At 45.9% G+C, this 25,646-nt stretch overlaps 1 protein-coding gene, 1 long non-coding RNA gene and 1 pseudogene across 2 annotated transcripts; 2 read left to right on the plus strand and 1 right to left on the minus strand.

Moving 5' to 3' along the window:
* Positions 1-10,974: 10,974 nt before the first annotated feature.
* LOC120881813 (zinc finger protein 57 homolog) lies at positions 10,975-15,376 on the plus strand. The gene has a single exon (XM_040265502.1). It carries the CDS (start codon positions 11,341-11,343, stop codon positions 13,039-13,041), a length of 1,701 nt encoding a protein of 566 aa, XP_040121436.1. The 5' UTR covers positions 10,975-11,340; the 3' UTR covers positions 13,042-15,376.
* Positions 15,377-18,346: 2,970 nt separating this feature from the next.
* On the minus strand, positions 18,347-20,373 carry LOC120881600 (annotated as a pseudogene).
* A 617-nt stretch (positions 20,374-20,990) lies between these two features.
* On the plus strand, positions 20,991-24,386 carry LOC120881882. Its single transcript, XR_005725346.1, has 7 exons — positions 20,991-21,058; positions 21,294-21,927; positions 22,720-22,855; positions 23,145-23,218; positions 23,448-23,493; positions 24,062-24,103; positions 24,187-24,386. It is a non-coding gene; the product is annotated as an uncharacterized LOC120881882 (long non-coding RNA).
* The last annotated feature ends 1,260 nt before the right edge of the window (positions 24,387-25,646 follow it).

The raw sequence follows: 25,646 nt of genomic DNA on the forward strand, positions 1-25,646 counted from the left end.
ATATGTATGTAACATATTTGTACAAGAGTTCTTGTTAAAGCACTGTTTGGACTTGTGAGAATTTTGAATAAAAATCTTAAGTGCCCATCAATAAAGTAATCCTTAAACAAATTACACTTCCCTAGTGGCTCAGAGGGTAAAGAGTCTCCCTGCAATGTGGGAGACCCAGCTTCGATCCCTGGGTTGGGAAGATTCCCCTGGAGAAGGAAATGGCAACCCACTCCAGTATTTTTCCCTGAAGAATCCCATGGACAGCGGAGCCTGGTGGGCTACAGTCAGCCCATGTTGTCACAAACAGTTGGACACAACTGAGAAACTTCACTTTCACTTTAAATAAATTAGAGTACATCTGTACAATAGGGCTTTGGACAGCTAAGGATGGCCCTACTCTTATGAGTCTCTCATTTTTCTTGGACCGGAAGGTTCCCAGGATATTAGGAACCTTCTGTTCATGATGATGTCAGAAATGCAAGAGGGATGACTGTGGTGTTTCATAAGGCCAAGGGTCAAATCAGCACATTGTTACTTCTACCTAGAAGAAACCATGAGTAAGACAACACATTTTGACCATGGTAGAGAAATAACCAAAGATGAATACAAAAAAGATAACCATAATTTCTGTGAAGACTGAGTTTTGATGCAGAGAAAAAAATTCATTTTGGCCCATTTACAGAGAAAGGTTGATTACATAATCATTAAATAAGCTTATATGATTGTCAAGAAGCCTGAAGAAATGAACTCCAAGCTGATTTTCCAGAAACATTGCCAATCAGAGTGGTGCTATCAAGGTGAGATGACATCTGCAACCAGACAGCTGTCAGCTCTGCAACCAGCTGGTCTGTTGTGATATTCACTAGTGAGAGGGCTCACACCCTGAGTCTCTCCCAGTTAACTCAGTCTCAAAATGCAATTGCTTTTCTTTTGTTTGGAACCCTCTGGCCCCAGACCTTAATTTGGTTTCCTCCCTTCATTGCTTCTTTCCTACTTTCCTTCTTAATTTTTGTGTGTAAAATATGTCAAACATACAAAAAAGTTTTAGAGAATAGTGAAACACACACGTCCACCACACTAATTTAATAAACTTAACATTTTACATTTTGCTTTAGAATTTTCTGATAACATTACTACTTTAATATGAACAGTCGCTGTGGATGCTAAGTCACTTTAGTCATGTCTGACTCTTTATGAGTCAGACACTTCAGTCATGTCTGACACTTTATGACCCTATAGATTGTAGCCCACCAAGCTCCTCTGTCCATGGGATTCTCCAGGCAAGAATACGGGAGTGAATTGCTGTGGCCTCCTCCAGGGGCTCTTCCCAACCCAGGGACTGAATCTGCATCTCTTACATCTCCTGCATTGGCAGGTAGGTTCTTTACCACTAGGGCCACCTGGGAAGCCCAGATAGTCACCCTACCTCCCCCTCCCCACAAAAAAGGGATACCACAAACAAATTCAAAGAAGAGATACAAACTCAAATAATATATTTAGTGTACATCATACTGGCCAAACATTAATAGCTATAGTCTAGAAAATAAAGAATTCCTATCTTCCAAAAGGCTCCCGCCTAACAGTCTATGGACCAGAACGTAATCACATGGCTACTCCTAGTGACAAAAGCCATCAGGAAATCTTGTCTTTTTCCAGGCTGCTATGCATCAGATATGGAAGGAAAAGAGGACAGAGATTGAGTGACATCTAGTGGTCTCTGCCACAATTTTGCTAAACGTTTCTAAGACATTTGTCAAAAAACATTTTTTAAACCCTTCCACTTGTTTCTCTGCTTTTTGCTTCATTAATCTCTGCTCTTATCTTTATATTTCCTTTGTAATGGACATGGATCTGAGCAAACTTTGGAAGATAGTGAAGGACAGGCGAGCCTGGTGGGCTACAATCCATGGTACCACAAAGAGTCGGACACAACTTGGCAAATGAATAATAACGTTTTCTTTAGGTTTATTATGTAGATGTTTTACTAGCTTCTTGAGTTAGATACAATTTCCTTTGTCTTTTATGATTTTTAGACCTTTACATTTTTTCTAACTTTTTACTTTGAGATGATTTTAGACTTGTGGAATAGCTGCAAAGATATGACAAAGAATTCCTTTATAGCTTTCAACACGCTTCCTCTAAGGTTAGCATCTTACATAATTATGGTACACTTATCAAAATGAAGAAATTAACATTGGGTCAATACTATTAACTAAACTATAGATTTTATCTGGAGTTCCCCAGCTTTTCAGTAATGTCCCCTTTCTGTTTCAGGATCTAACCCAGGAGACCACACTGCATTTAGTCATCATGTGTCCTTAGTCTGATCTGTGATGGTTTCTTTGTCTTTCCTCGTATTTCAAGACCTTGATACCTTTGAAGAGCACCAGCCAGGCATTTTGTAGAATGTCCCTATATTTGGATTCATGTGGCAATTTTGTCATGATGAGACTGATTTGTGGAGTCTGGGGAAGAATGCCACAAAGGAAGCACTCTTCTCATCACCTCCTATGGGGAGAATGTAACATCACTGTAATGCATTATCACCGGTGAAGTTAACTGTGGCTTAGGTGCTATGTGGCAAGTTTCCCCACCGTAAAGTTAATATTTTCCCTTTCAACAAGTTCTTGCTTGTGTTTGCTTAGTTGCTCAGTCATGTCTGACTCTTTGTGACCCCATGGACTGTAGCCTACCAGGCTCCTCTGTCCAGGGGGATTCTCCAGGCAAGAACACTGGAGTGGGTTGCCATGCCCTCCTCCAGGGGATCTTCCCAACCCAGAGATTGAACCCAGGTCTCCCACAACAAATCCTTAGAAGGGAGTAAATAAGTCCAGCCTACTTCCAGGTGTGAAAAACTGAGTTTCATCTCCTAGAGGGAAGACTAACAAAGAATTTGTGGACATATGATAAAGCAGTACAGTAATTACCAAACATTTTAGAGGAGATAGGCTATGCCAATTGTCCATTTCTCCTCAAAGTTTCACTCACTACTGTTAGTGCATACTGTGGCTTTTACTGGCAGCTATGATCACCCTGGGACTCCCTCGGTGATTTTCTGTTTCTCCTATTCCTCGATTTTAAATACATGTATTTAAACCTACAGTTTTCTCGCTGAGAACCACTCTCTCCTTGTAAGTCTGATATGTAGTACTTTCATTGCAATTCAGCTTCAAATATTTCACAATGTCTCCTCTATTACTGGCACTTTACCAGTGAGTTATTCAGGAGTGCATTTTAAGGTTCCAAATGTATGTTTATTTGACTTTATCATTTTAACGTTGCTTCAAATTTAATTGAGTAGTGGTCAGAGAACATAGTCTGTATGGTGTTGATTCTTTGGAATTTGTGCAAATATCTTTCATCACATAGTATGTAGCCTATTTCTGTAATTGTCCCCTGTGCACTTAGGAAAAAATCTCTGTCTCTAGTGGATGCAGGGTTTTTACATGACTTTCAGATTGTTGTTTAAATCCTCTGTGTCCTTACCAATATTTTGTGCTTGGTCCATTTCTGGTAGAAGTGTGTTAAATGTACTATGATTTGCATTCTTTTTGTGAGTAGAACTGTTTATTTACTTGCCTTTTAAATTAAAAAAATATATACAAATGTGATCATATTAAACATTCTGCAGATTTTTTTGTAGTTAGTAAAAGTTTACTGTGCACACACCGAAAAGACAGCTTGCAAACCAGAAGCACTCAAAGCATGGAACAAGGCTCAGGGGTATATTGTTATAAGGCAACTTATGTAATGAGGAAATTCTTCACAATGGTTGGTTATAATATTAGGATTTTTAGTTTGGTTCAGTTGCTCAGTCGTATCCAGCTCTGTGACCCATGGACTGCAGTATGCCAGTCTTCCCTGTCCATCACCAACATCCAGAGCTTGCTCAAATTCATCTCCATCGAGTCGGTGATGCCATCCAACCATCTCATCCTCTGTCATTCCCTTCTCCTCCCATCTTCAAACTTTTCCAGCCTCAGGGTCTTTTCTAATGAGCCAGTTCTTCACATCAAGGAGCCAAAGTATTAGAGTTTCAGCTTCAGCATTAGTCCTTCCAATGAATATTCAGGACTGATTTCCTTTAGGATTGACTGGTTGGATATCCTTACAGTCTAAAGGACTCTCAAGAGTCTTCTCCAACACCATAGTTCAAAAGCATCAACTCTTTGGTGCTCAGCTTTCTTTGTGGTCCAACTCTCACATCCATACATGACTGGTTGAAAAACCATAGCTTTGACTGGACAGACCTTTGTTGGCAAAGTAATATCTCTGCTTTGTAATATGCTGTCTAGGTTAGTCATAACTTTTCTTCCAAGAAGCAAGCATTTTTTTTTTAATTTCATGGCTGCAGTCACCATCTGCAGTGATTTTGAAGCCCAAGAAAATAAAGTCTCTCACTGTTTCTATTGTTTCCCCATCTATTTGTCAGGAAATGATGGGACTGGATGCCATGATCTTACTTTCTGATGTTGAGCTTTAAGCCAACTTTTTCACTCTCCTCTTTCACTTTCATCAAGAAGCTCTTTAGTTCTTCTTTCTGCCATAAGGGTGGTGTTCTCTGCATATCTGAGGTTATTGATATTTCTCCCGGGAATCTTGATTCCAGCGTGTGTTTCATCCAGCCTGGCATTTTGCATGATGTACTCTGCATATAAGTTAAATAAGCAGGGTGATAATATAGAGACTTGATGTACACCTTTCCCAATTTGGAACCAGTCTGTTGTTCCATGTCCAGTTTTAATTGTTGCTTTGTGACCTGCATACAGATTTCTCAAGAGGTAGGTCAGGTGGTCTGGTAACCCTGAGTCTTTAAGTATTTTCCACAGTTTATTGTAAGTAGATGTTTTTCTGGAATTCTCTTGCATTCTCTATAATCCAGCAAATGTTGGCAATTTGATCTCTGGTTCCTTTGCCTTTTCTAAATCCAGCTTGAACATCTTGAAGTTCTCGGTTCACATACTTTTGAAGCCTCACTTGGAGAATTTTGAGTGTTACTTTGATAGCATGTGAGATGAGTGCAATGGTGTGGTAGTTTGAGCATTCTTTGGCATTGCCTTTCTTTGGGATTGGAATGAAAACTGACCTTTTGCAGTCCTGAGGGCACTGCTGAGTTTTCCAAATTTGCTGGCATATTAAGTGCAGCACTTTCACAGCATCATCTTTTAGGATTGGAAATAACTCAACTGGAATGCCATCACCTCCACTAGCTAAGTTCATAGTGATGCTTCCTAAGGCCCACTTGACTTCTGACTCCAGAATGTCTGGCTCTAGGTGAATGATCACACCATCATGGCTATATGGGTCATGAAGATCTTTTTTGTACAGTTCTTCTGTGTATTCTTGCCACCACTTCTTAATATCTTCTGCTTCTGTTATGTCCATACTGTTCCTGTCCTTTATTGTGCCCATCTTTGCATGAAATGTTCCCTTGGTATCTCTAATTTTCTTGAGGAGATATCTGGTCTTTCCCATTCTATTGTTTTTCACTATTTATTTGCATTGGTCAGTGGGGAAGGCTCTCTTATCTCTCCTTGCTATTCTTTGGACCTCTGCATTCATATGGGTATATCTTTCTTTGCTCCTTTGCCTTTAGCTTCTCTTTTCTCAGCTATTTGTAAGGCCTTCTCAGACAACCATTTTGCCTTTTTGCATTTCTTTATCACTGCCTCCTGTACAGTGTCACAAGCCTCTGGTCACAATTCCTCAGACACTCTGTATATCAAATCAAATCCCTTGAATCTATCTCTCACTTCCACTGTATAATTATAAGGGATTTGATTTAAGTAATACCTGAATGGTCTATTGGTTTTCCCTATTTTCTTCAATTTAAATCTAAAATTGGCAATAAGGATTTCATGATCCAAGCCACAGTCAGTTCCCTGTCTTGTTTTTGCTGACTGTATAGAGCTTCTCCATCTTTGGCTGCAAAGAATATAATCATTCTGATTTTGGTGTTGACCATCTGGTGATGTCCATGTGTACAGTCTTCTCTTGTGTTGTTGGAAGAGGGTGTTTACTATGACCAGTGTGTTCTCTTAGCAAAACTCTGTTAGCACTTGAAATGCTTCATTTTGTATTTCAAGGCCAAACTTGCCTGTTACTCCAGGTATCTCTTGACTTCCTACTTTTGCATTCTGGTCCCCTATGATGAAAAGAACATCTTTTGGGGGGATGTTACTTCTAGAAGCTCTTGCATGTCTTTATAGGACCTTTCCACTTCAGCTTCTTCAGCATTAGTGTTTGGGGCATAGAGTAGGATTACTGTGATATTGAATGGTTTGCCTTGGAAATGAACAGAGGTCATTCTGTCATTTTTGAGATTGAACCCAAGTACTGCATTTTTAAGTCTTTTGTTGACTATAAGGGCTACTCCATTTCTTAAGGAATTCTTGCCCACAGTAGTAGTATATAATGGTCATCTGAACTAAATTCGCCCATTCCAGTACATTTTAGTTCACTGATTCCTAAAGTGTCATTATTCACTCTTGCCGGAATTTTCAGTAGTTACAGCATATCAACCATGGGAAAGGGTTTAGGTTTTGCTCATTATTTCTGGAGCTTTAAGTAAGAAATGATCCAAGTCAGAGTAGTTTCCCCCAAAAGACCTATATTAAACTTTACTTCGATGACTAAACTGGTTTTGTCTGTTCAGGGATTTTTGAGGCTGGGATCCTTTCGTTGTTGTTGTTGTTGTTTAATCGAAATAGAGTTAATTTACAGTGCTGCATTCATTTCAAGAGTATAACACAGTGATTCAAATAGATAAATAGATTCTTTTTCAGATTCTTTTCCAATATAGGTTTTTACAAGATATAGGGTGGAATTCCCTGTGCTATACAGTAGGTCCTTGTTGTCTGTTTTACATATGGTAGTGCGTATATACCTGAAACTCCTACTTTATAACCCTCATCACCTTTGGTAACTCTAGGTTTGTTTTTTATGTCTAGGAGTCTGTTTCTGTCTTGTAAATAAGTTCATTTGCACCATATTTTAGGTTCCACATGTAAGTGATATCATATCATATTTGTCTTTCTTACAGTGCAGATTTTTTAGCTTCTTTTTTTCTTTTGGCTGCTTCCTGCCATACCGCTCTGCCCACTTCCTTTCCACCTCCTCATCACCCCTCCCACTCCACCCACAGGTGACGTATGTCAACAACTCAGTTCATGTCCTTTAATATAACCAAATACAGACATCTGTCTATGTACACTTATATATATAGAAAAAATTTTCCCATTTATGTTTCACAAAGTTGGGCTCACATTATACACATTTTGGGCCACCTTTTATTCCTCACTTAGTAACCAACATCCATCTTTCCCAATTAATTGTCATAACTCTGGATCATTCTTTTTAATGCCCACATAATAATTGCGGGTGTTGATTGAACTGTTTCCCTCTGTTGGCTATTCACCTTATTTCCAGGTTTTTTCACCACCATGAGAAAAGTAGCAATAAACATTCTTTTCACATGCAGACCAGATGGGCAGATTCATTGCCAACATTTAAAAGACCAGCAACTCTTAATGCTGACGGGGACGTATTCTGGGAAATGTATTCTGGTCTATTTCAGGTGGAAATGGAAGGGACACAGCCTTTTTGGAAATCAGTTGGGCAATATTTTTTCTTTCTGGGAATCATTCCCAGAGAATAAGAAGAGCCTCTCTGCAAAGTCAGCACTGGTGCACAGCAGAGGGATAAAGAGAGACAAGGAGCTGTGAACATGCAGTTAATGGCAGTTAAGAGCCAGAGAAGGACAGAGAAATAAGCCTGGCATGCTGCAGTCCATGGGGTCATGAAGAGTCAGACACAACTTGGTGACTGAATAAGCGCCAGAGAGCCTGATGGGAGAGGGCAGTGGAGGAGAGGGGCCTTTCCTATGAAGCTTAGGTCAGGGACTTATTGGGAAAATCTGACACTCTGAAATATGAAATTTTTCTACATGGGGGGATGTCCCTGAGGATGTTGCCTCTGCAGAACCCCCTGGGCTCTCTGAATGGCAGGGGATCCTTCATTTACCCAGCAGAGCTAGGGAAGACACAGAGGAGAAGCCGTGTGAAGATGCGGAGACTGGAGTCATGAAGCCATGATCCAAAGAACACCTTGGCTGGAAGGTGGAAGCTGGGAAACAAGGAAGGATCCTCCCCTACAGTCCCTGGAGGGAGCCCAACCATGCCAACACTCTGATTTTGGATTTCTGGCTTCCAGAATCCCGAGAGGATAATGTTTTAAGCCACTCAGTTTGTGGTAACGTGTTGTGCTTAGTTGCTCAATTGTGTCCAACTCTCTGCGACCCCATGGACTGTAGCCTGCCAGGCTCTTCTGTCCATGGGGATTCTTCAGGCAAGAATACTGGAGTGGGTTTCCATGCCCTCCTCCCAACCCAGGGATCGAACCCAGGTCTGCTGCATTGCAGGCAGATTCTTTACCATTTGATTCTTCCCCCACCAGGGAAGCCCAATGTTGTGGCAATTCTATAACATATATTATGCTTGTGTGCTGAGTCATATCTGACTCTTTGTGACCCCACGAACTGTAGCCCACCAGGCTCCTCTGTCCATGGGATTTCCCAAGCAAGAATACTGGAGTGGATTGCCATGCCCTCCACTAGGGAATCTTCCCAACCCATGGATAAAAACCACATCTCCTCATCTCTTACATTGGCAGGCAGACTCTTTTACCACTGCACCACCTCGGAAAGCCCTATAACATATATAAACAGAACACAGACATATATGCATGTAATATATTTTTTATATATATATATATATAAAATGTATTATAGGACTTCCCTGGTGGTTCAGTGGTTAAGAATCCTCCTGCCAATGCAGGGGACACAAGTTTGATGCCTAGTCCAGGAACTAAAATCCAAGATGCCATGGAGCAACTAAGCCCAAAGGCCACAACTAGTGAACCTGTGCACCTAGAGCCAGTGCTCCACAACAATAGAAGCTACCACAAAGAGAAGCCCACGCACTGCAATGAAGAGTAGCCTCACTCGCCACAGCTAGGGAAAATGCACACACAACAACAAAGACCCAATGCAGTCAAAATTAAATATTTTAAAAATTTAAAAAATAGGTATTATTTATAAATTATATTTAATTTTATATCATATTTATTAATAGATATTGGAGGTGCCTAATGTCTTGGTCATTTGGTCAGAGGCCTGAAGGGAAAGGACTAGAAGATTTTTGACATGGAAGAAGTCTATAGTGGAGGCTTGTGGGTGGACAGCTAGTAGTGGGTATGAAGTATGAAGATTCGAGGACTGGGAGCAAATACCCAGCAAAAAACATCCAGGCACAGAAGAGGCACTGAACAAACAAGTAGACAAATTGATTTGGCCAGCTGATGTTAGCCATCTTTTGTCATGGGTTACCTGAAACTATCCTGAGGGATCTGTGCACAGATGGTTCCAATAGGCCCAGATGGAGGCCCAAGAATAAAGGCTTCTCCCCCTTATCAACCCCGATTCATCTGCTGTTACCTCTGAATGTTCAACTTGCCCGTGACAGGAACCAACTGGTGCTGAGCCCCTGATGAGTGTTAAAAGAGAGACTTATTTTCATTGTATATCACTGTGCACTATTTGGGCTTCCCTGGTGGCTCAGAAGCATCTGTCTACAATGTGGGAGACCTGGGTTTGATCCCTGGGTCAGGAAGATCCCCTGGAGAAGGAAACGGCAACCCACTCCAGTACTCTTGCCTGGAAAATCCCATGGGCGGAGAAGCCTGGTAGGCTGCAGTCCATGGGGTTGCAAAGACTCAGACACGACTGAGCCAGTTCACTCACTCACTCACTTTGTGCACTATTTGAATTTTACCATGTGCACATGTCACCTCTATAGTAAAAATTACAAAACCACTCTTGCTTTGAATGAGAGAAAAAAATGAGAAAGACCTAGTTGAGCAGGAGCAGGAAATATAGTCAGTTCTGAAGGCAGCAGCAGATGGAGCCAAAGGCAAAGTGAAAGGATGAACTTTAGGTAGAAACACACAGGCTTGTGGGTGATGGGAACAGGGCAGAGAGGTGGGGGTCACAGCAGGAGCAAGTGTTGGGTACAAGGTGGTCAAGGAAGTGAAGAGCAAGGTCTTCTGCTAAAGGTGAGGGAGGAAGCAGGCAGCAGAGTCCCAGGGATGGAGAGAGCACAGAAGGTGTGAAAACAGCCTTGAGAATTCTTCTTGGGGGAAGGAAGGAGGGAATGAAAACAGCGATCATTAATGTTTTTAAGATGGGTGCTGGTGTTACATGAGTCTTTGCTTTATCCTTCCTTTCAATGTGTTTGACATCAGTGTCACTGTGGGGCTCCAAGAGGACTTAAACAGAGATGGGCAGTCCTGCCAGGGTCTGCTTGACATAGGATGGTGTGAATTTCTGGTGCACCCAATCTGCTCTGCTCTGTAACCTTCTTCTGTAGGATAAGCTTCTAGGTATAGCCTCAGGGGAATCAGGTAATGGTGGGTTAAGAGGTGTTGACACAGTCCAGGCTTCTTTTCTAAGAAACCATCCAGAATAGGGTGTGTCAGGGAAAGGCCATGACACAGAGGAGTCTGAATACAAAAGAGAGGAAGGGAGGTGAGGAAGAGGGAAGGTCTTTAGGGGATGGGAAATTGTTGAAGTCAAAGGTCTTACAGAATCCCAGGAAGGAACCACTCCTCTGATGTCAGGGCACTCAGCTCTGGGAAGCTTGGAACCAGAAAGTGCAGAGAAACGTATGATAAACCATTGACATTTTCACCCCACTTCATCCCCTTCTGTCCCCCAGCTAGTGGTAGACGTTTGCTGTGTGTCCTTGCAGACTTTTACAAAATACTTTTAGTTATGTATACACACACACACACACACACACACACAAACAACATGTAGGACTTGTGTGCAGAGAGGGTAGTTTACAAATTGTAGCTTACTCTATGTCCTGTTCTGCATTTTGGTTATAGTCATCAGGATGCTTTTTGAAATCAACAGTGTCTGCTGGCCCACCGGAAGTCCTACGTGCTGGAGCCCAGGTCGTCGGCAGCGGCGGGTTCCTGGAGGTGGGCAGCAGCTAGAAGCAGGGTGAAGCAGAAGGCAGATGACACCTGCAGAGCTGCAACCTGGCATTACTGAATAGTGACTGCTGAGCTGAGCCAAGGCGGACCAGGTCCCTGAACTCTGTGGCTGAGGCTTGAAGGGAATCAAAGGTGTTCTCAGTTGTGAAAGGAGAGTTTGGACAGCAGAACAAAAAAGGAAGATAGCCCCCTGGAGTAGATATCTTTGACACAGGAGGCCAATTCAAACCCCTTGCAAAGGCCTTTGCCAGGTCTCTCCATCTCCTCAGTCGCTGGAAGGTAGATAGCCCCAGGATGGAGCCTAGTCAGCCTTGGAGGGCAGGCCACGCATGGATAAAGCTTAAAAGAGATAGCATGGAAGAGAAGGTGTCTGACCAGCCAAAGCCAGTGGAACCTGTACAGAAGCTGCTCCCTCAGGTGGATGAGGAGGATCTGCTGAAAGCCCAGAAGGGAGAGTGCTGGTGGAAGGCGTGGGTGAAGAAGCCAGTCACCTTTGAGGATGTGGCAGTGAACTTCACCCAGGAAGAGTGGAAATGTCTAGATGCCAGTCAGAGGGTCCTCTACCAGGATGTTATATCAGAGACTGTCAGAAACCTGATGTCTGTGGATGGAATCTTTCTGTCTAATCTAGATCTGATCGCCAAGCTTGAGCAAGAAGAGAAACAGTGGGAAGCAGATCTCTGTTCCCCGAATGGAGAAGGCTTTCATTCAGGAGGCGAGAAGGAGGAACGCCAAGAACAGAGTCAGAGTTTGGGAGATGAGGGGACTGTTGATGACAAGAAGGCTTCCCTTGCTCACAGAGGCTCGGGCCCAACCTCTCCTCCAACTGGGTCCCCGGACAAGACACCAGCGTTGCCAGAATCCTGGGCTCGGCCAGCCTTTACCTGTCACACCTGTGGCAAGTGCTTCAGCAAGCGCTCCAGCCTTTATAACCACCAGCTTGTTCACAACAGCGCCCAGTGTGGGAAGTCCTTCCAGAACCCCAAGGACCTCAGCTCCAGCCGGCGCAAGCAACTCAGGGAGAGGCCCTTCTGCTGCTCGCTCTGTGGCAAGACCTACTGTGATGCTTCTGGACTGAGCCGTCACCGCCGTGTCCATCTGGGCTACCGGCCCCATGCGTGCCCCTTCTGTGGGAAGTGCTTCCGGGACCAGTCTGAGCTCAAACGCCGCCAGAAGACGCACCAAGGCCAGAATCTGGGTGCTGGAAACCAGAAGCATATTGTGAGGACTCTGGATACCAGAGCTGGATTACAGGGGCTGGCAACAGGGAACCATGCACCAGTGGCTGGGACCCAAGGACCCACACTTAAAACCAAGGGTCCCAAGACTCAGCCCCAGCCGTCTATAGACAGGAACCAGGCACCTGCCACCAAGAGCCTGGTAATCACTGTGAGAGCTCAGGCCCCAGTTATTACAGCCCCAGAGCCTGTGACCAGGACCCCAGCCCTGGAGCCTGTGACCAGGACCCTGGCAGCCAACATGCGAGCCACACGCCTGAACACCAAGTCCACCTCTCACCCAGAGAAGCCTTCAAGACTCAAGGTCTTCTCTTGCCCTCATTGTCCCTTGACTTTTAGCAAGAAAACCCGTCTCTCCAGTCATCAGAAGGCCCACTTCACAGAGCAGTCCAACCGCTGCTTCCACTGTGGCAAGTCCTTCACTTTATTCTCCGGGCTGATCCGGCATCAGCAGACTCACTGGAAGCAGAGGGTCTACTGTTGCCCTATCTGCGATGTCTGCTTTGGGGAGAAAGAGGACCTTTTGGGTCACTGGGGGGGCTACAGAAGCAAGGGGCTGTTCCTGGGCAGTCCCCACAAGTGCTGGGCCATCCTGGGTCAGTGGCTTGGCTTCTTTCCCAATGCCTCTGCTGTGGCAGGGAAGGAAATGAATCATTCCCCTAGATCCAGACCCTCAGGAAAGGGGAGGAAGGGAGAGGAAAAGGCACGCAGAAGAAGGAAAGCAGACAAGGCAGTGAAGGTCTTGGAAGGGAAATGAATGGCCTGTCCGCCCGAGGTCTTTCTCTGTTTGGTTTTCCAGAGGAATGACCTCCAGGGTAAGGAGACTGGGATAAAGGAAGAGAGGTGAAGGGATAGTGGAGGACATACAGAAAGGAAAGGGGACAAGAAGTGGCACTTGGAAACTTGTATTGTTATTAATTAGCACCTGGCTTGTTTCTTTGTGTCTGATAGACCAATTGTTCAGAAAGACAGTGTGGATCTCCATTAGGTATGAAGATGAGAGGGAGAGGATGAGAGAAGGGAAAGTCTGAGGGGCCCATCTGGACAGGGTGTGGAAGTAGAGGGAGGTGTTTGAAAACAGGCATGTTGCTCCGTTCTCATCCCTTGCTCCCCTGGCTCCTCGTTGAGCTGCCCAGGCAAGATGGAGCTCTGGCTGGCACTCCATGGGTTTCTCCCCAGGTCCTCACTCTGCAGGTCACTTGGCTCTCTCTGAGATATTGTGGACTTTTCCTGCACCTTCTCTTCAACCCTTCACACCCCTCAGCTCTGCCTACCAGCGCTGAGATTTTGGAAGAAATGACTACCATTTGCAAAGCTGATGTGTTGTAATTTGCAACAAGGAGGTTCCTGGTCTCCATTTCATGGCAGAGACCCACTTGTCTGTGTTACTCTGCAGCACAGGTGTCCTCTGACAGAGAGAAGAACACCTGCCTGGCTGTAGCCCGAGAGGACTTCAGGTGGAAGACAGACTAAGGAGCAGAACGATGTGGGCAGCAAAAAGGGGGAGAGGAAGGAAGGAGCTGGGGAAAAGGACAGACAAGGTAACGGCAGAAGAGAAGTTGATCCTGTTTGGAATTCAGAGCATTCCTGGAAATGCAGATTGCAATGTCCCTGCAGCGAGGAGGGAGGCCAGTGAATGTGCAACTCAATGGATGTGACATCCCCAAGGACTGATTCTTGGACCAGCCAGGCTCTTCTCCATCCCAGCCAAGATACGGTATCCTTCAGAAGGGGTTTCCTAGAAGGAGGAGAAAATAACTTGAAAAAGCTGTCAACAGTTCCTGTCATGAAACTGTTAAACCAGAGAGAAGAAAGACCCTGAGGAGCCACCCAGCCTCAGAGGTGAGGCCCAGGGCAGCTGCTGTAGGGAATGGATGAACTAATGGGAAAGGAGGCGATTGGAGTGGGATTCCTGACAGTGGGGCTCCTAGCTGGGGCAGATCAGGCAGCAGATTAGAGTGCCTTCAGCTCCCATCATCCCCCAGGAGGAGATATCCCTCCACCCAGGCCAGCCCCTTCCTTTCCTCTTGGATTTTGATCCCTCAGCATCCCCGTCTTTCCCTTGCTGCTGCTCTCTTTCTCTTTTTCTCTCAGCTTACAAGAAATTGAAGAAAACTTACTTAGCTCTTCAAGAAATTGTCCTGAAAACAAAGAGAAATAGGTGATGAGGGGAAGATGACTGGCTCCTCCCACATCCTCCCTGTAGACTTTGTAGTCACGCCCCTCCCCCCTTCCACTAAGAGACCCCTCAGATCTCAATAAGTGGTTCGCTTCTTGGATTCTCTGAGGAGTCTGGGGTTGGCCATGGGGACAGAGCAGGAAGGACATTCCGGCTCTGGATCTTGAACCCTGCTCCCATCCACCCTCTTTATGTTTCCCATTCAGGGCTGGCTTGACCCCTCCAGCTCAGTGGTCCCGTCTGCTGCCCCAGCACTGCACCTGCTAGTCTGCGGTGTAGCCAGTTATAGCAGATGATCAAGGCCACCAGGGGTCCGAGAACCGGCACGATGACAAATAGGGTTATCTTCCAGCAGGGCACCATCAGGAAGTGGGGATCTGAATTATTTGCCACAAAACAAACAGGATGAACCTGTGTTCCCCCTTGTGTCCCACCCACCCCCTCCATTTATTATTGCATTTCTTTGGGATTGGGGTTGCTTAACCTGGGTCCCAAAATAGTTTGGATAGAATCCAGGTAGTTCATGAATTTGCATGAGAAAAGCACTACATTTTTATTTTCATTAACTTTGAACTGAATTTAGCTTTTTCTTCCTGAAAAAGGACTGTAGGTAACCAATCAGTTATCAGTGGTACCTGTGACTTTATCACCAATGGAAACATCATTCCCATCAGAGTTGTTTCTGAAGTCTCAAAATACTGTTTATCAATATTTTGAAATACCAGATTGTTAGACTTGCCACTACGTTTTATTATTTAATCTATAGTTTTGTTATTTAAAGAAACATTGGTTACTTTAATCACAAATTTGTTTATATTTCGATAACTTTCAAAACAATGATTTTCTTTGTAATCATATGTGTTGTATTTTATGTGTACATTTCAAAACATTCTGGGAAGGGAGAGGTTCGCGAGGCTTCACAGACTTGAAAAGTACAGAGTTAAGACCTTTGTTATTTGAATCCTGTAAAACAAAGATCTTGGTCCTCCCCTTTGGAAAAAAAAAAATGAAATCAACAGTGTCATTCTTTCCTTTTCCCCCCTGCATTTTAACCTACTAGATGACTATGATCCACTGCATTTATCCATTTAGTTACTGATGGGAATTTAGATTATTCCTAGTTTTTCCTATCACCAACATCCTTGGGCATGTGTCCTTATACACATGAGGATACCAGTGTTTCTCTAGATGTGCCAGGCAGTGAGTTATAGAGAGAATGGCCATTTTCAGTTGTAATACTTTTAGTTTGAGATCAGTATTGTTGCTTATGACCCCACAAGCTGAATGACCCTGAGCAGTTGGAGACCCTCTCAGTTTCCTGTCTATTTACTCACCTATTGAAGGAGATAATAGTACATAGTTCAATCACAGGATTGTTTCATGGCTTACTTGATACTTATGTATCAAGGGGCGGGACTAGAGTCCTCTGCTTTGCCCATTCCTGCCCACCCCACCCTCGAATATTTTTCTATGGGATTAAAAACCTCAAAGGTGCTCTAATACTAACTATTCATTTTCTCCTGAACATCAAAAGACTTGTCTCCAGGAATGAACATGAACAGATTGAATTCATTTGTGAAAAGGATTGGGTCTCAGAAGACACTGAATTTAGCCTGACTTTTGTCACGAAACAGCCCTGGGACCTCTGGCAAAGTCCCTTCATTTCTCTGTGCCTCAATTTCCTCTTACAAAAAGTGAGTCCTACCTGTCTTCTGGACCCAAATGTCTCCTTTCATACAAAATTCCTGCCCAGTCTCTGAAGGTCTCTCAAAGGCTGGGTGGCTCTAATACCTCTTGAAGTTTTCAGAACCACTCAAACCTCAAGTAGTTAATCTGTAAATAAATGTAAATGAGGGGACCTCCTATTTGTTATGCAAATAATTACTGGGGGGGATGGAGACCCTTAGTTGTTTAAGTTTGGGATTCTTGGGAAGCAGCTGTGAAACTGGTCAAAGCTGCAAATAAGAAGGATTTCCCATGGAGACTTAACAGCCTTAACTTAGCATCTTCCTGAGCCAAGCTGAGGATCCAAGCTTTTTTTTTTTTTTGCTTTTAAATCTCCAAGCATAGGGTCTTCTAAAATTCTCCACTGTGTGACTTGGATTTTCTCAAGAAACTAGCTTCTGCTTTGGCAGCATCACCTTCATACTTGCTTCTGGCCACTCACCAATCAGTAACTGCCCTCTTGCTTTGCCAACAAGAAAAGATAAAGTGTGTGCATTCGTTTGCATTCCATTGTTTCTACTTTTTGCTTCCTGTTATTATCTCTTATTGAAAAGAGAACACCCCCTCCCCATTCTCAATACTTCAAAAAGGCCTGAAAATTTGGCATAGCCTTGTTCGATTGTGTGTTTTCAAAGCAAGTGACCAAAAAATTAAATCTCAAAAATAAAAAAGAAGGTCATGGTCAATGCCAGTGGGACTGTGAGGCAGAAATAGAAAGAAGAGGTGGGGCTTGTAGTGGAAGAACATGGCAGGGGCCGGGGACCTGGCTGCCTGGCACCCCAAAGGAAAGCTGTCAGTTACAATAGGAACCTTGGCTTAAAAGGCTAAGTGGAGTCCAATCCAGCTGTAGTGGGGAATACTATTCAGTACACAGCCATGGATTACTGCAAAGGAAGGGCAGAAAAATGGCGTGTTAGCCATGGATCATTGCCAGTCACTGCCAGCTCTCACTTTCTCACTGGTCTAACACCAAAGTCCAGTGTGCCTCATGGTCCTGACAAGGGAGGGCTCTCAATTTCAAAGGGGTTCCCAAAGCCACTATCAGAGAGGCCCCATTATACAAATCCAGGCTAGAAGTTTTCAAATATCAAATCCTTAGAGGCAAAGTTAGGGACTTTCCAAGGCACAACATCTCTTTTCTCTTCTCTGACTGACAGTCTCACCTCCTTTTCTTATTAGGAGACACATGCAAAATACAGATTGAAACTCATCATCATCAAATTCACCAAACAAATAGACTGGAAGATTCCTCAAAGCCAAACTAAAAACACTGATTCTTGACCCACTCAGTCTGGAAGTTTATGACACAGGATGCTTACACCTGCTACTGACCCTGCCTTGTTGGGATGGTGTGGCATCCTCAGGGAAATTACAGAGGAGATGCAAGACACCTCATAACAATTCCATAAGACACTACACTGGTACTAATAGGTTTATTCTCCCTCCTGCATCTATAGGGTACTCAATTACAGAGAGGGACATTTATGCTATTTTCTTCAGCAGTTGTGTTGTCTGGGAAGGGCTGGGTGCAAATAAACTCATTCCAGGTTCTTAACAGAGTTTGAGTGCAGTCACTTTTGAGTGAATCAAAACTGGAAAGGGCTGGGCTGACTGAAGGATCTCCTTCTGGAACCCTCTGAGGAGAGGCTGTGGTTCCTTTCAGGGTCTTAGTGGTGGTTGGGGAAGCCAACTAAGGGGGAAAGCCCTGCTGACTGGTGCTCACCTAGCCAGGCTGGATGCAAATACCTAGGGGGAACAAACAGCATTCAGAGTTGGAACAGGGAAGCTGGTGGTGCCGTGGAGCAGGCAGAACCCCTGCACGGTTACAGTCAAAGATGGGGCGGGGAGTGGCTGGCTGGCAGTGCTGGGAGGGGCACTGGGATGCAGGATGCAGCTTTAAACCACGTGACTGCTGCCTTCTTGCCTAGAGGCCAGACTCGGGCCTCAGACTCTCGGGCTTCTATAGACCTTGGCAGGAAGAAAGGGGAAGGCATGGGTTGTGTGCCCTGCAGATGTGTTAAGGGGGAATTAGAGAAAGGGAGGCTGTTTAAAACTGAGCATCATCTTTCCTTTACAGTGAAACAAAAAGAAAAAATTTAAAATAAACAGGAACAAAATTACAACAGAGAATGTCAATTGTAAATAAGATCCAACAGGTTCTGCTGATTCTCCCATTGAGTGGCAGGGCTCAGGTCTTCGTTAGGAGATAATTTTATTTTAAAAGTGTCGTCTTAAACTGCAAGGATGTCCATTAAACATCACAAGTAAACATCCCAAAGGAGAAGCCATGTTGTTAAAATGCCAACTTAACACACCCAAACATCTCAAACCCACCCTTTGCTGACCTTCTGTAATCCCATTTTTAAAGGTGTTTTTTCTTTTTTTAAACAAAAGAAAGTAGATACATGTTGGCAAATGCTAACTGTCCATATTCACATAGAGACACAGTGTAACCTCTGAGCCCAATATACAGAGAAAGGAGGAAAAAGCTAGAATTCTATGCACAACTACACAGAGGCCTAGCACCCTCCCACTTCCAGTAGAGCTAAGGGAGCAGAAGGTTTTTCTTTTTTTCCCACAGAACATGGTGGTGTTGATTCTATAAAGTTTTTCTTAAGAAGGGATAACAATGAATTTGGAACAGAAAGGGGTAGAGATTATTTTCGGATTGAATTCTGCTCAAGGTATTTCCTCCCCCAAATAAGTTTTGAACCATGGTATAAAGGAGAAAAGAGACCCCAAAAACAGGGCAACTGAGCACAAGAGGAGAAAAAAAAATAAAAGACTGAAACTTGCTCCTAGGGACTGGAAAAAATTTAAAAAGGTTGGAATCCATCAGTGTTCCATTAGTCATCTTCCTCTCCTTCCTCCCCTTCATCATCATCTTCATCTTCTTCACCTTCATCCTCATCCCCTTCTTCACCAGTACCTTCCAATCCTTCTTTCTCTTCATCATCCTCGTCATCTTCTTCTCCTTTCCCTTCCTTGTCATCCATGTCAGGAACCAAGTAGTACTGTAATGGATTTGGCCAAATATCATCTTTGATGACCTCTCCTAACTCATCTGCACCTGCATCAGAATGATCAGTAAGCCAGGTGAAGAAGCTTTCTGGTTCCTCATGCTATCTCTTCCTGCTGGCTTTATTCTGTTTGACTTGATCATTGCGTCAAATCCTTTCAAGATTTTCAGTTGATTTCAGTGGACTTTGAAGATGGATCACCACTCTCATTCAGATGAAATTCTTTGGAGAGAATTTTATTTTCCAAGTAAAGGGTTTTGAAGGGTTTTCATCAAAATGAAAAATCTATTCTGTAACCTGATGTAATGTCTTCAAATTCTGTCACTTCAACTCTTGTCAAATAATGCTGCGCCTCTTCATCCTCCTCCCCAAGCAGAGAAGACACTTGTGGAAGGTTAACAAACGTCACCCCAAAATTTGGGATTTGGGCGATCAATTCCGACCTCCTCTGGAAAAAAAAAAAAAAGGTTGGCGGAGTTGGTAATATTTCTGTCCTACTTTCAAAAGTATTAAATTCATTATGTCTCGATTTCATTTTGTACTTTACCAGTGTGTTCAATTGCTTCTTGCTGTTCTTTTTCTGAAATCTCAGGGGCCCCATCGCGGTTGGACTTGAGCTCCTGGGTACTGACTTTGGCCGCAGGCTCCGACCTGGTGCTGCTCCGAGGTCAGGGTGGGGGCGGAGCGGGGATGGGGAGAGAGAGGGGAAGGCGCAGGGGGCAGCCAGCAGCTTCCCCTTAAAGCCACACGCGCGGGCACTCCAACGATCAGGCCGCTTCCTTCCGGCGCTCTGCCGCTCACTCGCTGTCCCTCCCCATGGCTCGCGTGCGCTGCCCTTGTGGCCTGACGACGAGGGAGGGACTGGGGCTACGTGCAGGGCCGCGGCCCCGGCTCCTGCTTACAGAGGGGAGGCGGCGCAGGCGGGCAGGCGGCTAGGTTCCCTCACTCGCTCTCCAGCTTGCTGCTCAATCTCTGGAGCCGCCTCCTCCTCCACATTCTCCTCAGGGCGAGAGGGGATGTACGGCTTTAAGAGCAGTACCAGAAACAGAAGTGAATGTTGCCCACTTTGCTAGCACAGATTCTGCCGGATAACCGCACCAAGTGTCCCTCCAAAGTTTAATATATGCCCCCCTCCAGCAGTGCACACAGGCACTGGTTTCTTCATGATCTTGGTAAATTTAGCAAATCTGATGAGAAAAAATGATTTGTGGTTTGAGTATGCATCTCCCAATTATTGATGGTGAGCATTAGAATTCCCTCCCATTTGGATTAAGTCAGGGATCAGGAAACTACGGCCTATGACCCAAATGCAGCCAGGCAGTAAACGGTATCGGAGCAGATTAGTTTACATATTGGTTAGGGCAGCTGTCCTGCCACAAGTCTGGAGGCCAGGCAAATTGCAATGGATCACTTAGCCTACAGAGTAGAAACTATTTCCTATCTGCCCTGTCACAGAAGAGCTTTCCAACGCTGCTTTTTGCCTATTTGAGTCCTCTGCTCCTTCACTGAGCGGGTTGTTAGCTACATTTGGGAATGTGAGCTTGCAACTGTTCTCTGCCCCAGCAGGCTTCACAGTCATCAGTGCATTTTGCCCCCAACAAGCCCAAAAGAGACGGGCTGCTATTTCCCTGAAACTAAGGCTTGAGACTGAGGAACCGGAAGAGGCGGGGCCAGAGCCCTGGAACCTATAATTCAGCTCCCCTCCCCCACAACCACCTCTTCATCGCTGATCCTGCCCGAACCACGTGCCCTCTGTCCTCATTGGCGGGAGCCCTCAAAAAAAGCACCTAGGGCTGTGAGGGCTGTGGAGTCCGCTCTGTTGAGAAATGAGCTCGTCTGACAATGATGAGGTATGTTTGACTGGGAACAGGTCTTGCTCCAGGGCACAGGGAGGGCGGTGGTGGGGACAGGACCAACTTAGTTGGGTCACCAGGGTGGTGCAGGCGACTGTGGCCTGGGTAGAGTGGCCCGGATGAGGGCACTCCAAGGTGGTGAGGGCACAGCCATTTGAAAGTTGGGGGAGGAGGCCTGGGGACCGGGGAGGTCTAGGAGAGCGATTGCTAGAACACGGCTCTGGGTCTCCAGGGGCCGACTTCACTGGACCAGCTGCCCTCAGACCTGGAGCCCTCTGACCTGTCCTCGGATGAGTTCCAGGAGACACCACACATGAAGGTGGGCATCTTCTGCAAAGAAGAAGGCCAGCCCAAGGCCGGGGGCTTGGATGCTTCTGGAGGTAGGCCCCGACAGGCTGCCCTCAGCAGGCGGGGCGCTTACCTGTGCTCCATCCAACGTGCGATAGCTGCCACCATGCAGAGGCAGTTCACAAGAGTTCAACATCTATTCTTCCAACAAGCCGTCTAAGAAAGTGCCGAGCGTGGGCAGTGGGAAGCGAGGGGGCAGGCCCGGCCACCTGCCCCAGGTCACCCCATGGAAGAAGGGCCCTCAGGAGAAATTGCCGGGTGGCACCGTCTCCAAAGTCATCCTGGGGTGAAAGCCCCAGGCCTGCCTCTCAGAGGGTCCTCTGGCACTAGACAGCTTCCCTCCCATCTTGGGCCTGCCAGTCCTTGGCAGAACTGAGAAGTATTCCTTGGTCCCTCCAGGGGCCAGACAACCCAAGCAAAACACCGGGAACCCACCAGGGGCCAGGAGGACCAGGGACTCCGACCTGGAGGTCCAAGGAGATGACAACCGAGGCAAAGAGCCGGCCCCAAAGAGCCAAGTGAGTAGGCGCCCTTCCCCTCCCCTTCCCATTCATGCACTCCATCCTGAAGCTTGCAGGGGATCTTTTGCTCTTTGAGATTGTCATTAGGATGCCCAGTGGAGCTGGTGGAGGGGGGGTGCTGGCAGCCAGTTGAACACTGACTAATCCCTCAAATGTTGAGTAGCTCCTGTTTCCTGTTGCCTTCCTTGCAGTGGCCCTGAGCTTTCTCAGAGCCCCACTACTCACCCTGGCTGACTTCTGGAGAGCATTCTCAAGAGTTTAGCTTTTTACTTATCTGTTCCCTACCTTCTCTTAAGAGTTTTTCCTTCTTAAATATTCCCTACCTCACCATGCCCCTACACACACACACATACATACACACACACACAAGTTCTCAAGAGTTTAGGTTTTCACTTCTTATCTATTCCCTACCTCACCCTGCCCCTACACACACACAGACACATACACACACACACGTTCTCAAGAGTTTAGGTTTTCACTTCTTATCTATTCCCTACCTTACCCTGCTCCTACACACACACACAGTTCTCAAGAGTTTAGGTTTTTCCTTCTTAACTATTCCCTACCTCACCATGCCCCTTCACACACACACACACACACAAGTTCTCAAGAGTTTAGGTTTTTACTTCTTATCTATTCCCTACTTTGCCCTGCCCCTGCGCACACACACACACACATGTTCTCAGGAGTTTGGGTTTTTACTTCTTATCTATTCCCTACTTCATGCTGCCCCTACACACACACACACACACACACACACCCCTAATGAGTCAGGAATGTGTGTTTTAGCTATCTTGCCCGTCCAAGCATCATGGAGGATACAACATCCGGGACCTGGATACCAAGACCTCTCAGGTTCCAGGAAATTCACTGCTTTTGGCAATGGCACAGTGAAGTGTCAAGCCCAGAGCATCTCCACCTTCAGGTGAATCTCCAAAGTTTGGTTTCTAGGACACAGGAGAACTCTTCTCAGACACTCCCAGGACCCCAGCCTCATTCCCAGACCTCTCTGCCTACCCCAACATGTCTCCCATAGGAGACAGTGAAGACAGGGCTGGCTTGAAGCCAGGGCTCCTTGGAAGGCAGGCCCAGAGCTGCTGAGCAGAGCAGGGACAGCTTGACCACGGATGGGGGTACCGCCTTGCTGCATACACTGCTAGGTGCTTCCCGCTTGTCTTCTGAGCTTAGGAGTTGGATTTTATGTTCTCTTTTAGGTTTCTGGAAGCCACTTCGTCTGTCCCAAGAGGAAATGAATCAGCCACCACCTGGAGCACACAACTTCCCTCAAGTAATGCTCTCTTGTCTAGGCAGCAGGGTAGGTATCTGGGTTAAACACACTTATCTTGTCCCTGCCTCACTTCCAAGGTGGGAGACTACTTCCTTTTCATGGGAGGACTCATCCTAGCGTAACCACGGGCTTTGAGATGTGGGGTCAGTACCAGGGAGGGATCTGGGAATGAACGGAAAAAGGGTGAGACCATACTAACAATTTCTTTATCCCTTGTCTGCTGGTCTAGTGTCCTGTGCTGCAGAGAGAAATTGACAACCTTAAAGATCAACTTGGTATGAGTGGCCACTGCCTGGGCAGAGGGAGACCAGGGCATCCTAGTGCAGAATGTGTAGTTTGGGTGGGGGGCTGGGAGTATAGGCTGCTACCCAGGGATCAACATTCTTGTGGAAGGAGACTCTGCCAGACCCGGCCCTGGAGCCTTCTGTGCATTTTCACCTCTCTCTGCCTACCTATCTACCTATCTCTCCATTAAGACATATATTGTTTGAACCACATATGCACTTTGCCAACAAGTCCTAGAGATCTTATTTTAGTTCATTTAGAGATACCACATTTATTTTCTCTAACTGCTGGTAGGCAGAGAGTAGACATGTTTTCACAGGATCTGAATGATTCGGATACATTCTGGAGTTTGAGAACTACTTGCACATCTTGTTCTCATTTGGAAAAACATGTCTATTTTTAACCTGAGTGATGGGTGGATGAGTTAGTTGCAGGGCTGGATATCACTAGGTTTTTTTAGGGGGGGCCCAGTTTCAGAGTTAGGCTTGTCCCACGAGAAAGAGGGGGTTTCTGAATCCCTGTGCCTGAAATACCTAGGTATGCCTTTCTCTGTTTCAGTGGTCTTGCAGCGCTTCATTGAGAAGTTCCAGACCCTTTGAAGTGAGTGGGACATGTTCTCTCCTCGCCCAGTCTTCGTGTGAGTGGGCTGAGGAGCTCCACCCTGACTCTGCTCCCTTTCACAGGCTGAACACAGCATCCCCTACATGGAAGCAGCTGGTGCTTCTTGAATCCAGAAGCTCCACACTGGGTCCCTTGTTCTCCTTGCCCACTTCTCATCAGAAGGCCCTGCCCTGCTGCCCTACCAGGGTGTCCCTCTTTCCTGAGGGTTAGCACAGCTTTTGCCCCTCATATGCCACAGTTTTGAATTAAAATACTTGACAGATTTGGTGGTCTGCCTCCTTTCTGTGGGGAAGCCTGGGTGGGCCCTAGTGGACTGGGTCTGATTGGTGTGTGGCTCTGCTCCTATGTGCACCACACTGTTCTCCTCCCTCTTTTCTGGGCCTTGTGGTGTCCCCACCTCCCTCTCAGCAGGAACCAACTGCCTTCTTCCAGAGCCCAGCCACACTCCTCTCTCTGCACTTGGATCTATCTTCCTGTTCTCCCCTTGCCTCTGTGGTCATTTGAGCAGCTGCTATACAACACAGTTGACTTTTCCCCCTTCCCAGGGAAGTTGCTCAGTCATGTCCAACTCTGCAAACTGATGGACTGTAGCCTACCCAGCTCCTCCATCCATGTAATTTTCCAGGCAAGAGTACTGGAGTGGGTTGCCATTTCCTTCTCCAGGAGATCTTCCCAACCCAGGGTTTGAACCCAGGTCTCCCACATTGCAGGCAGGCGCTTTACCATCTGAGCCACCAGGGAAGCCCAGTCCTTTTTGTGGATTCATTATCTGCCATTGGTACTCCAACATCTTAGCCAGCACCACTGTGTCATCATTGTTTTCTCTTTGATCCTTACCTATCACTTCTTGTTCTTAGTTCAGTAGAGGGTGGAGGCAGCAGTCACAGCACAGCAAGATGCAGAGCAAAAGTGGGGACAGGAATCCATTCTGCTGACTCTGAGCCAACTTTAGGGAACTGCCTGCAGTTCACTTCTGTCACTCAGTCATGCCTAACTCTTTGCAACCCTGTGGACTACAGCATGCCAGGTTTCCCTGTCCTTCACTGTCTCCCAGAGCTTGTTCAAACTCAGGTCTAGTGAGTCTGTGACTGTCTACAGGTGGTTAGAAATGGATGGTCAGAGGGTCCATATCTTCCATGCCCCAGCCACCATGACTAGTCTGGGTCCAGGTCCCACTCTGTCCCCCGTCAAGGCCCATATCACCCCAGACTGCCCAATGTTCCCATGCCTGTGGGCCTGAGCCCCTGCACCTGTGTGCCAACCCCAGTGCATCTCCTTTGCTCAGACAGACTCCACTGTCCCATCATACTTCACTTACATAACACGAGCTGAAATATGAAGTGATTATTTCAAACAACAATAGCACTGTATCAAGCATGGCGGGGGGGTGGGGTGGTGGCGTGTCCTGACAACAGGGCCATGGGAAAAGGTCACACACCCAGGAAGCCAGTCACACCTAATGACATCTAGGGACAAGGGAGTCTGTATGTATCTCTAGCTGAATGGTAATGTGCACAGGTAA

The sequence above is a fragment of the Oryx dammah genome, unplaced genomic scaffold (assembly GCF_014754425.2).
Source record: "Oryx dammah isolate SB20612 unplaced genomic scaffold, SCBI_Odam_1.1 HiC_scaffold_23, whole genome shotgun sequence".
Classification (NCBI taxonomy): Eukaryota; Metazoa; Chordata; class Mammalia; order Artiodactyla; family Bovidae; genus Oryx; species Oryx dammah.

Excerpts from the sequence above, each read along its gene's own strand:
- LOC120881813 (XM_040265502.1), top strand. The coding sequence starts at position 11,341 with ATGGAGCCTAGTCAGCCTTGGAGGGCAGGCCACGCATGGATAAAGCTT.